The sequence below is a fragment of the Mchenga conophoros genome, linkage group LG7 (assembly GCF_057382185.1).
Source record: "Mchenga conophoros isolate Kocher_MC1m ecotype Shallow Benthic linkage group LG7, M_conophoros_male_GT1.1, whole genome shotgun sequence".
In the NCBI taxonomy this organism is placed as follows: Eukaryota; Metazoa; Chordata; class Actinopteri; order Cichliformes; family Cichlidae; genus Mchenga; species Mchenga conophoros.
This window is the reverse complement of record NC_140532.1, coordinates 16,100,496-16,112,049: the sequence shown is the minus strand read 5'-3', so window position 1 is coordinate 16,112,049 and position 11,554 is coordinate 16,100,496. Positions and strand designations below refer to the sequence as shown.

Below are 11,554 nucleotides of genomic sequence, written 5' to 3'. Positions count from 1 at the left end.
TCTCTGTTGTGCTTTTTAAAATTTATTATTTTAACCAAAGCTATGAAGTTTTTAAAGGGCAAACCATGTAAATGGATGAGACATGTGACAGTATATATAATAATAAAAAATACACATTATGGTTTATTCTCTGCTGTTTAAATGGCTAAAGCAGCCTTGCACCCTCCCCCCTGTCCGTTCATTTACCCACTGTATCATTTAGGTTATGCAGATTTAGTTACTAATAAAACTAAAACTAGCTCACTTTTGAGCATCTTTTCTCCTGGGACTTGGGCTTCTCTGTTGCATTGTATACATTTAGATGGTTAGTAAGTCTCATTATTACTTGTTCAAATCTGCTTGGAGTTTGGAAGAAGGATTCAATTAAACTGTATTTTATTTATATAGCACCAGATCACAACAGCAGTCACCTCAAGGCACTTTATATTTTAAGGTAAAGACCTTACAATGAGACAGCCATCTGCGGTGACCAGCAGGGGGTGAGGGGAGAGATGTAGGACAGAAGACATTTTGTGGAAGAGTAGGAATCCAAACTAGGAGCTGGTTAAACAGAAGACAGGCCTTAATTCTACTACTAGACAAACTCAGAAGTACAAGTCAGCCAGTAAGCTAGGATCAAAGAGCTCTATTGGAGGGATATGGTATGGATGAATGCATAATGGGTGCATTGTAATGTACAGTGTTGCAGAAAAGTCAGTGTGGTCACAAAAGATTAATGGGTACATGGACATCTATGCAGAGTTTCACTTTCAGGCTCTAGTGATGAAATTTACTCAAACCCAAGTGGACTCGCTCAACTCAGTGACACTAAAAATGTAACACTTGCTTTAAACTTCTTAACTGACTCCATATTGGAGCTGCTCTTCCTTTGCAGGTAGAATTTCCACACTTATTCCAGTTGTTTTACAATCCAACCAATCTATGGTAAGCTTTCAATAGCTACTAACAAAACAAACAATCACCATCTTCCTGTTTTGGTTTTGCAATCATTCCTTCATTTTCCAGGAGCACAGAGTGGCAGAAAGAATTGCTGTTTGAAGGATTGGGACTTACAAGGAACTAATATCGAACCAGTGTCATAGTTTTAAGGGACTGCATTTTTCAATAGGGTTCTCTTTCATAATTATAATTTTTCTTTTGAAAAGAAACAGAATTACATCAGTGATATGGTCACATCTGCAAGAGCACGGGGTACACTTGGGTCAGGTCTTGTTTCTGGAAATTTTCTTTGCGACAGCTACACTCTAAAAAAAACTAAATGCAAATAGAAGTTAAGGAGCCAGTACACTGAACTCTTTATCACTGAATGAGATAAAGCTGCTACTACAAAATAAAAGCTTTGAAAGAACAAATTTAGATTTAAAAGAAGGAAAATTATAGAGTGTTTAGCGGTTGCATTAGTATTTGAAAATAAATGTATGTATGTATTTCTTTATTTATATTTATGTTTATTTATTTATTTATAAATGTAAAAGGGTAATAGTTTTTTCCCAAATACTTTCCTTAATAATTCAGCTGCCATAAAAGGCCACGTCTCACTTCATGTTGTAGGCAACCCAAATGAAAAATGCAGTTATGTTTGAGAGCTACAACCACTATGAGATTATGAAAGATTAACCTCTCACTCACAATAGTCCGTTTTTATCCGTCTCACATGTTTTGAGCGCAAAAGCAAAAGAAATTCCACGCAGAAAGAAAGAAAGAAGAGAATTATTGTTCCCATCTAGTGTTTTAAGGAGTAACACCAACAACCCCCTTATGGCAGCTCAGACTTCAAGCACTCAGTACTGCCAGATTTTCAACTCAGGAGTTGTGCTGTGTATGGCTTATGTGCCTTATGGGAATCTGTGGGGTATACGGGGGTGAGATGAAGAATAGCTTCATTTAGATTTAATTATATTCCAGTGCAGCTCAGTGTGTGAGGGCATAAAATCACTGCAGTAATTCTTATTTTAACTGAATGATCAAGTGTTATGTTGAGCTTTTCTGTCACTGTACATTTCTTTTCTTTTCTTTTTCTTTTTAAACACAGATCATTTAATGTAAAATATAGTTTCTGTCAAACTCGCTGCAACAGGATGAGTCATGAAGGAAACGAAGAGAAAAACTGGAAGGAAGTTGCACAGGAACTAGGGCGGCAATTTCCCAACAAACTAAAAGTAGGGCAAGCGTGTGTTTGTGTGGGACAATGTGGGATACATCAGAAAAATAAACACACAACAAAGTATGTGTGTACAGCTTTTGCATTAGTATGCCAAAGACATGTATAGGTCATTTAAATTCAACTTTTCCAACACCCTTGCTAAGTAAATAAGGATAACAGGAGCTCTTCATATAGTCTTATTTTTCTTATGCTCTTACTGTTTTGAATTCTGGTAACTTATTTCCAGTGGCTGTTCTGTCTGATAATCAACTTTTTTTTCTGCATCTCTTTTCAACACATTTGTCAGTTCTAACAATTTAGAGCATATTATGAAACTCACACATAGTGTGTTTCTTTTCGACATACCTACCCTTGTGCGAAATCAAAAAAAAATAACTAGCAAAAAACCCCAAATACTCTGAGAATTTCTTTCCACTAACTTAAGTCAGTTAAAACCAGTACCTGGGTATCTGTTGTCACCTCAGTGGTTTTTCTTTGGGGTAGTTTTCATCATATTTGCTCAAGTACAGCTTATGACCTTGTGGTGACTTGCAAGTTCACTCACTGGACAGAGAATTGGACTCATGGACTTAAACCATGATAAAGGTCTTAAATTGTGGAACAGGGAGATGAGGGACAAAACTCCAATACAGTCCTATACCTCGGCATCCTATCTGAGATATTCTAGACAAAGATAAAAAGTGCTGCTTACTTCATTTTAGTTTTTTAAAATATCGCACAACATAAAAGACCCAGTTGCCTTAAAGCGCTTTATGTTGCAAGGTAAAGACTCTACAACAATAATGAAAAAACACCAAAATTCAGATAAACCCTTAAGAGTGAGCACTTGGCAGCAGTGGGAATTAAAAAAAACTCCCTTTTACCAGGAAGAAACCTCTGGTGGAACCAGGCTCTGGAAGGTGTAGCCGTCTGTTTTTGGGGGGAAGGTTGGGGCTGAGAGGAGAGATGCGGGACAGAGAGCACACTGTGGAAAAGATATCCCACAGAATGAGCTTGGCATAAAAAGGCTGTATTCATATTCATCTTCTGAGATATTAAATTGGGTGGTGTAGCACCGGATGGAGAGCAGGCCATCTAAGAAGGTTGATGACTTGGTGAATGAGGCATGTTGTATTAAGCGCTTCAGTGTTTAAGTAGAGTAAAAAAGTGCTAATTAAATTAAGATCAAACTTCAGAGCAGATATCACATCTGCATGCATCTGCATTCGACAGACTGTACCTTTAACTCCCTGCCAAAGGGGGAAAGCGAGATTCAAATATCTGGCTCCGCCTCTGCTGCATGTCGTCGCGGAAATAGAAAGTAAACAGGGCAAAACAAAATGGGAGCATCGTTGGATACTCCAGCGAGGTGCCCTCTCTGCACCGAGCTGACACGGGACCCGGTTACTCTGAAGTGTAACCACAGTTTCTGCCAGCGATGCATTGGAGACTTGTGGAGCATTAACCCGAACGGGCCGTACCATTGTCCGGAGTGGAGGTGTAAAACCGAGTACCAGACTTTGCCGTTTCATAGCAGTTTGATACGGTCACCAACTCCCCGAGGACAAGCACAGCCTCGCAGCACTGCAGGTACTGTTAAGGTGATTAGGTTAACATTTAAATTGTAACCGGACGAGTGAAATAACGGCCCTTAAAACTACAAACGTGAAAGCGGGATTATAAACTAATGCTAGCTAGCTGCTAACGTCAGAGGTCTCCCGCTCACAAGCAAAATGGGCGTTACGCATATGTTCAGTACTGTAAACTAGACAACTAGACAGACTACTGCATACTTATAATCGCATTCTAGCTGTAGCTAGTAAATGTTCACTAGTTTACTTCTAATCCAAAGACCTTAATAAATAGCAAATAGGTTGCGCTTTCTAAATGGAAGATACCATTTGATCAACCTTAGGGGACGTAAGAGTACTATAAAACTAGTAGCACATGATGGTCTAATCTTTAATTTGCGGGAAAAAAGGTTTTAGCAAACCAGAACTTTGTTATGTGCATGTATGACCAGTGACAGATAAAGTAACATATTTTTCGATTGTATTCATTTATTGATGGATTAGGTGAAATGAAGAACTCACAGTTTAGGTTAAAAGACTATATTTTTGGTGTCTTTTTTTTTTTAGAGCCCAATTGTACCAGTGGCAGCTTCAGGTGAACGCACCACTTGTCTGTTGGTCATGTAGTCGAGTAGGCATGCACATCCCTACTGCAAACAGTGCTAAGTTGTTGCGTTTTGTGTCATGTTGTTTGGCCAGGTCTCATCTGTAAAACAAATCTGATCTCAATGGGATGTGCTGGTAAATAAAGGTAAACAAATACATGTGCTTAACAGTGGATGGAGCCTGCAGGAAAGAAAATCAATAATACTATTTCTAGCATTTCTTTGGTGTTATATTATGTTGTTAAAAAGGACAACAGACAGAGGACTACCACTCTATCTATGATACATTATACATCATTGCCAACTGCTATACCATTTGGGCTCTAATCTTCTAATCTGTCGTAGTTAGAAATATTCATATTTAACTGTTTTTGTGAGACTGTTAGATTTAGATTTGAGTACTAAGCAACAATTTTCAGCATTTCAATGTCCATCCATTTTCTTAACTACTTATCCGACATAGGCCTACGGGAGTGTTAGAGCTTATCCTTAACCCTTCTGACAACGAGTGAAAGACGAGGTACATCCTGGTTGCCAGGACTAACACAGAGCGAGAAAGCTGTAAATAGTTAAATAACTTATTCACCTAGTAATCACCAGTAAAATGCCTTTCATATAAAAGTTGGGGGAGTAAAAACCCATAATGCATTCTTAAATAAAGTCTAATTGAAGTAGTATAACATTTAACACTCAAGTGAAATACAGGTACCTCAGAATTTGATTGTATTACAGTTCTTGAGCAAATTTCCTTTGTTTCTTGCTGTCACAAGGTTTAAAACAGAATATTTTAAACAAAGCATTAGCTCTTGTGTAATTTAATGGGAGCAGTGTTCGGCATTTGTTTACAGTGTCACAGATCAAAGTCCAATTAAAACTCTGAGATCAAAGTTTGAACTCTTTTAAAGCAAATAGACAGCAGGGTTAAAAGTCTGTTTCTGACGTGTGATCATGAGTGTAAGCAGCACCTTTAAACCTTTAATGCACTGAACAGTTACATCTGTGTTGCTTACCTTCCTTCCTTACAAGGCAACATCATCACAGAACTCCTAAGTAGTTAGTACAAACTCAGCCTTCTTTAAAAACAGTTTTACTTATATTTTATTTATTTTTTAAGGTTCATCCACCAGTAACAATGAAGAAAGTACATCTGACTCGAGTTTAAGGAGGCCATCGCTCACCAGCCGACTCCTCGGAAAGAGGAAGGCCAGCGCACCTGTACCTGAACAGCCTGAAGCAAAGAGAACAACTGTCGAGAGCCCCCATGCATGGCCCAGTGACACAGAGATTCCCACCACTTCCTTGTCAAATAACACTGGGAAGTCAACTGCCGTGGAAACATCTAAGAAAGTAGTAGAACCAGAATCTTCCCAATCTAAAGAGGGTGATGGCTCAACCTCCGAGGAGAACTCTGACAGCAATGGAGCATCTGCAAGCGGTGGGCCACAAGCCATCTCAGTCCAGCATAAATCAGAAAAGGCCATCATACTGGATGACTCTGACAATGAAGTCGACATATGTGATGCACCTCCTCCTGCAACCCCCAAGAAAGACCCGCAAGTAACTGGGGTATGTGTGACACCAAAGAAGCCTTTGTCAACTCCCACCTTTCCTGCAACCTCAACTCCAGGAAAAGATAAGCCTCCTGTGCACCATGCTGGCAAGTCATCTCCGATTCCAAGCAAAATTAATTTACCTGCTTCAGGATCCTCAAGTCATGTTGGCATCTTCTCCAGGGCAGAAAACAAAAGCGCCAGCCCTGTGCCCTGTCATTATTGTCCTAAAACTCGGTGTCAGTCTGCAGTGAAGACTTGTCTGGTGTGCGGGGCCTCCATGTGTTCAGAGCACCTGCGGCCCCACCTGGACATCCCAATTTTCCAAAGTCACACCCTGGTTTCTCCAGTGGAAGACATTTCCCTCTGGAGGTGTCAGGATCACCACGAGATAAACCGTATCTACTGTCGGCAGTGTGCAGTGTGTGTGTGCACTGTGTGTACCGTCATAGGTTCCCATCGTGACCACGAATGCATCAGCATCAGGGAGGCAGAGAGAGAGCTCAGGGTGAGTGCTGCTGACTTAATGCACGTGAGATCTGATTTCAATGCATAGTACCTGAAGATAATCGGATGAGGAATACTTACACAGATACACATGGGGTAAAAACAAAAATATAGTGTTTTGTGGGAAATCCCTTGCAGTGACCGAGCATCTGAAATATTTGATCTGATAGATATCAGAAGATGAGGTGCTGAGCTGGGTTAACTTTGGACTGGTTGCGTTAATGCGCCCCTGGAGTATAAAAGAAGCACACATCCAAAAATATTTCAACTCATCTGCTTGTTCCGACAAGCATAACGTTAAAACAAACACTGCAAGAATAACGCAGTCTAACACACAAACAGAAGGCAGATAGGCAACAAACAAAATCATTACCACTGTAATCACTTTTTGTGCCCATAATGATCTGTAAGCAGGGTTATATTTGGCAATGGTGAGCCGGTCTCTAAAGTAATCTTTGCTTCTGTTTCCTGATATTTGGTTTCTTAATTTTATTCAAAATTATCTAGTTGTCTCTCGTCTTTCTGTGTGGTCATGTATCTTCAGTCTTTTGTTTGACCATTTATGATAGCGGATTATTTGAATATAGAATGACCGTTCCTATGAGTTTACTTGCTATTTTGACAGCCATTTTTAACTAATCATTCGTCATGTAACTTCTAGATGTATTGTAGGAAGTCTGTTATCTTCCAATTTACACTGTTGCCCCTAGCAGATAAAACACAGGTCTGTTTATTCACATGGAAAATGTATATGGTTCACAAAGTTGAGAACATGACAATCAGAGATTTAGAGGGATACCTTAATGGTTTTACAAGCAACAGCCATTTGTATCTAATTTAGTACAAAATAATGTTTTTCAGTTGATCTAAGCTACCAGCTTATTAAAAATAACCCTCATCATTTTAGGCTTTTCTCAAAATACGTCTTGGGACTTTATATTTTGGAGAATCTGCTCAAACTACTTTGCTTCAAATTCAAAGTGGCGAAGAACATAGCCTGAAGAACAAAAAACATGTAACTATCCAGCTGTGAGCATACAGCACTTGTGGCTAAATATAGATATAATCAAAGCCATAGACTCGTGACTTGTTTTTAAATCTTTGTGGACATTTTTCCTCAGGGAAACCTGAAAGAAGAGATCAAACAACTGCAAGAGGCTGAGCAGCAAGTGAAGGACCGAGTGACTGAGCTCGCTCAGAAGAAAGAGACTTTCAAAGTGAGTTGGCTAAGTATGTTGTTAAATATACATATGTTCGTTCTGCTTAGCCGCTAAGAATTACAAGAGATTTTCTTTCACACCCATTGCATTGAAATTTAAGGGGTTTTTATAGAAGTGCATATAATTGGCTAAAATTAGTTAATAAACTTCTCCAGTTCTTTGTTTCATGTCAGAATAGGAAGACTTTATACAAGTAATACAAATATTAGGCGGCTTTGTTTGAGAATGTAAAGAAATTAAGCTTAAGGTTTTCAGGTTAGGGTTACATGGTTGATTGCTGCCCCCAACTAAATACTTCTCCTTGAGTAATAGTCATTCATTCAAGTGATTAATTGACGAGCTGTTTTTTTTTTTTTTTGTATTTTTAGGGCACTAGTCCCAGGGTGCTACATTGCAGCACAAAGCTTTATTAAGTTGCAGCAACTCTTAAATAGAATCTAACACTGAAGTGAGTGGCCGTACTAAAGTAATTCTTTTTCCCATCTGCAAGTATGCTAAAGTCCAAGTGGGATAAATGTTACCATGACTGTGAGGGTCCATGCAGATGTCCGTCTCCCTGCCTGTTATTTTGACCATGCAAACTCTTCTGCAGAGACCATTCTGTTTACGACTTACCGAGTGTTGCCACTTCCTTCCGACTCTTAGGAGGCAGCCTTGAGTCATTTCTGTTGCTCAATCTGGATTTTATTTTGAGCTGAGGAAACCAGTTAATACAAAAAAGGAAAACATAAAAATGCCATGTTTGAAATTTAAATAGACTGGAAAAGCATCTTACGTTGAAATCTTTGCATTTCTGAAGTGTTGTACGGTGTACTAGTAATCGGAAATGAGTAATAACTAACAGCAAAGAAATGCAATACTACCGCAATACTACTACATATATTTATACTGTGTCTGTCTAGGAGGTTTTGCGTGAAGCACAAGCAGGAGTGAAGCAGCAGTACAGTACCATCAAAGAGGCCTTGGAGCAGGAGGAGCAACTGGCTCTTCAGTGTGTGAAGAAGGAAGAGAACCGAGTTTTGGGGGGACTAGAGGAGAAACTCTGCCACCTCCATAGCTCCCTTCAATCCATCCAACAAGGCCTTCACACGCTGGAGAATCTGGCTGACACCAGAGGCGACAACTCTTTTAAGGACCAGGCCTTCATCATGGTCAGATCATTTTTGTTGGCTTAAAAAATATATGCATATATTTACTGCTGAATTATTAATGTTTGCATAGTAAAATGCCTTTTCTTTTTTCTGACATTGCAGGAATACAGCAAGATTGCCCAGCTGTAAGTAATATGCTTTTAACTTCTGCTTTGCAGCAGTAAAATTGTCCGCTTGTTGAACATTTCACTAGCTGAATGTGCTCCCAGAAAATCAGTTTTGTAAACATGCTGCATAGTCGTTTATTTTATTTTAATGAAAGTACTAGTTAGCTCACCCTAGTTGGTAAAAGCTGACTTTAAAAGTTCTTTTGCAATGCAATCAGCAGGGATGGTGATTTGGAAAGCGATGTGACACTTTTGTGCTGTGGGTACAAATCCCACACACTAAGTACACACATCTAAGAAATGGAGATTGGATTTATATGTGCAATTTGCTGCACGATAGTCTTAGGGCTCATTACTGACTCAGTTCTCCTTCATCAGGAGTGGTGAGATGGGGAGCTATGTGGAGCAGTTTGAGGCCACGGAGGAAGTGAATCGTCCCCGGCTGAGGTGTCTGCAGCAGTGGACAGAGAAGCGACTGGACACAGTTGTCATCAATACACAAAGCAAAGATAGAGATCTTAACAGGCTCCTCTGTAAGTCATGTCTTGTTTATACTACTGTTTATACAGCTCACACAGCTAATTACGCCACAGCACTAAATACATGTGTTAGGATATTCAGTTAGTCTTAATTTTCTCATCTAAATTCTTCCTCTTTAATCGTGTACACAGATGGCACCATACCCCTCTTGGATTCAGATACGGCCCATCCTAAGCTGCAGCTGTCTGATAACAGCAGAACGGTGACCTACAGCGATGCTCAGCAGGCTTACATGGAGCACGAGGCTCGCTTCAGTTCCTTCCCACAGGTCCTTTCCTCATTAGCACTGGAGGGGGGGCGTTGGTACTGGGAGGTGAGCGTGTCCGTGGATGATGGTCGATGGAAGGTGGGGCTGTGTGAGGCTCAGATGGAGAGGAAAGGCCAAAAGGACAACTCTCGTCTGGGGTTCAACAGTTACTCCTGGTGCCTGGCCTGTGACAAAAGGAAGGTAGAGGCCCTCCATAATAAAGTATCAGTTCCTGTGGATTCAGATGGACTGCAAAGGGTAGGAGTGTTCCTTGACTTTGAAGATGGTATTTTATCATTCTTTAATGTGACACCAGGGGGCACTCTAGCTTTAATGCATTCCTACAAGCAGAGGTTTACTAATCCTCTTTACCCAGCCTTTTCTGTGTCTAAAACACACTTGTCTATCTGTGATTTGTTCAAGTCTTAAACTGCACAGAAGCACCATATCAGTTCTGCTGATTGATTTACAAACTTCATCAATCTGTGGTGCCTTTTTTAAGTGTTAATCTATTTTAGTAAAATGTGCTGTTATGTAACTTTCTCATGGATGATAGATCTGTCCTACACTGCATACAATCCCTGACTTCTGCAAAGATCTGTAAATGTGATTTTTACATCATTTGAAAGAACTGGAATAAATAGAAATCCTATTCAATATACCTTACATGTAACAGCCAATCACTGGTAGTATTTTTTTTTTTTTAATAGAAAGACCACACTTTTTTAATCTTTTTTTTTTTTTTTTTTTTGAGATGATGTATCAACAAATGAGAACGTTTTTAAGTGGTAGGCAAGTTATCAATGATGATCAATACACAAATATTTTGGATAGTGTTTCTATTTTGAATATTTTTTTTTTTTAAATCTTCAGATTGTACTTTACATATCTCGTCTTTGTCATCCTTATTGCTCCTGTTGTGACTCATTTGTCTTTCTACTGGAATAAACTGTCAGAGTTTCCAAAGCTGCGTTACTGCGTGCCATGATTCTTCCCATGGGCCTTTAAATAGAAACACAGGTGTGCGAGTGGGTGATGTGTTTCCCCACAACAGGTGACAGTTGGCGTGTTAACTTTTAAATTTCACTGCTCCCACAGCATGGGAGCTTTACTGACAACAAACACTGCCTTTGACACAAACCCCTGATAGGATGGCAGACCGAAGCAGATGCTAAATTGTCCTTTTCTTTGCAAAGTCTGTGGCTCATTTATTCTGACTAGGGGTCTGCGCAGTTGACGTCATTGAGTGGGATCAAAGTGGTATTTACATAAACTCCTTCTGGATGATTGGTCGAGCGACTGAATGCCAGTGGTTCAGGGACAGCTGTCTGTGGATCACAGTGGATACAAACTTATTAAAGTAGCAAATGTAATATAACTGAAAACGAATCAAAGTCTAAATGGGGCCTGGGGAAAACTGCTACAGTTCTTTTTACATAGTTGAACAAAAACATTTCCCCACAATGTCAACAGCTTCTTCTGACTTTTATTGATGTAATTTCAAACATTTAAGAAACCTGAATCTGAGCAGGTGCTCCAGCCAAGCATGACAGCAATTTCACACTTGCAGACACACGATCCAAAGGTAATCACAAACCCTACGTGGGTTTTGCTTTATTTCTCAGTCGTTTCTAGCCTGCACACGGAGGCAGGATGCGAGACATTTCTGTGAGAGATCAAGAGGAGGAGGAGGCTTAAACAGTCGGGATAATTAAATTCTCCTCTCCCTGTCCATCTAGTGGTCTGTCAGCCACGCTCAGCAAGCTTTTCTGGAATTGTTATCCCTCAATAAGATAAGCTGAGAGCACATAGTGTGTTGGTGTAGAACAACGTGGCACATCTTCTTTAAGAAATAAAATGAATGTGATGTGAAGCCCTAAAAATCTCTGTGTGGCTAAATAAAGGGACGGGGT

At 39.8% G+C, this 11,554-nt stretch overlaps 1 protein-coding gene across 1 annotated transcript; it reads left to right on the top strand.

Moving 5' to 3' along the window:
* Window positions 1–3,436: 3,436 nt before the first annotated feature.
* Window positions 3,437–10,605, top strand: LOC146569890 (tripartite motif-containing protein 14). The gene is made up of 7 exons (XM_085282541.1): window positions 3,437–3,733; window positions 5,434–6,377; window positions 7,498–7,593; window positions 8,499–8,747; window positions 8,850–8,872; window positions 9,233–9,387; window positions 9,526–10,605. The coding sequence occupies exons 1-7, from the start codon at window positions 3,484–3,486 to the stop codon at window positions 10,068–10,070; spliced, it is 2,262 nt and encodes a 753-aa protein (XP_085138667.1). The 5' UTR covers window positions 3,437–3,483; the 3' UTR covers window positions 10,071–10,605.
* The last annotated feature ends 949 nt before the right edge of the window (window positions 10,606–11,554 follow it).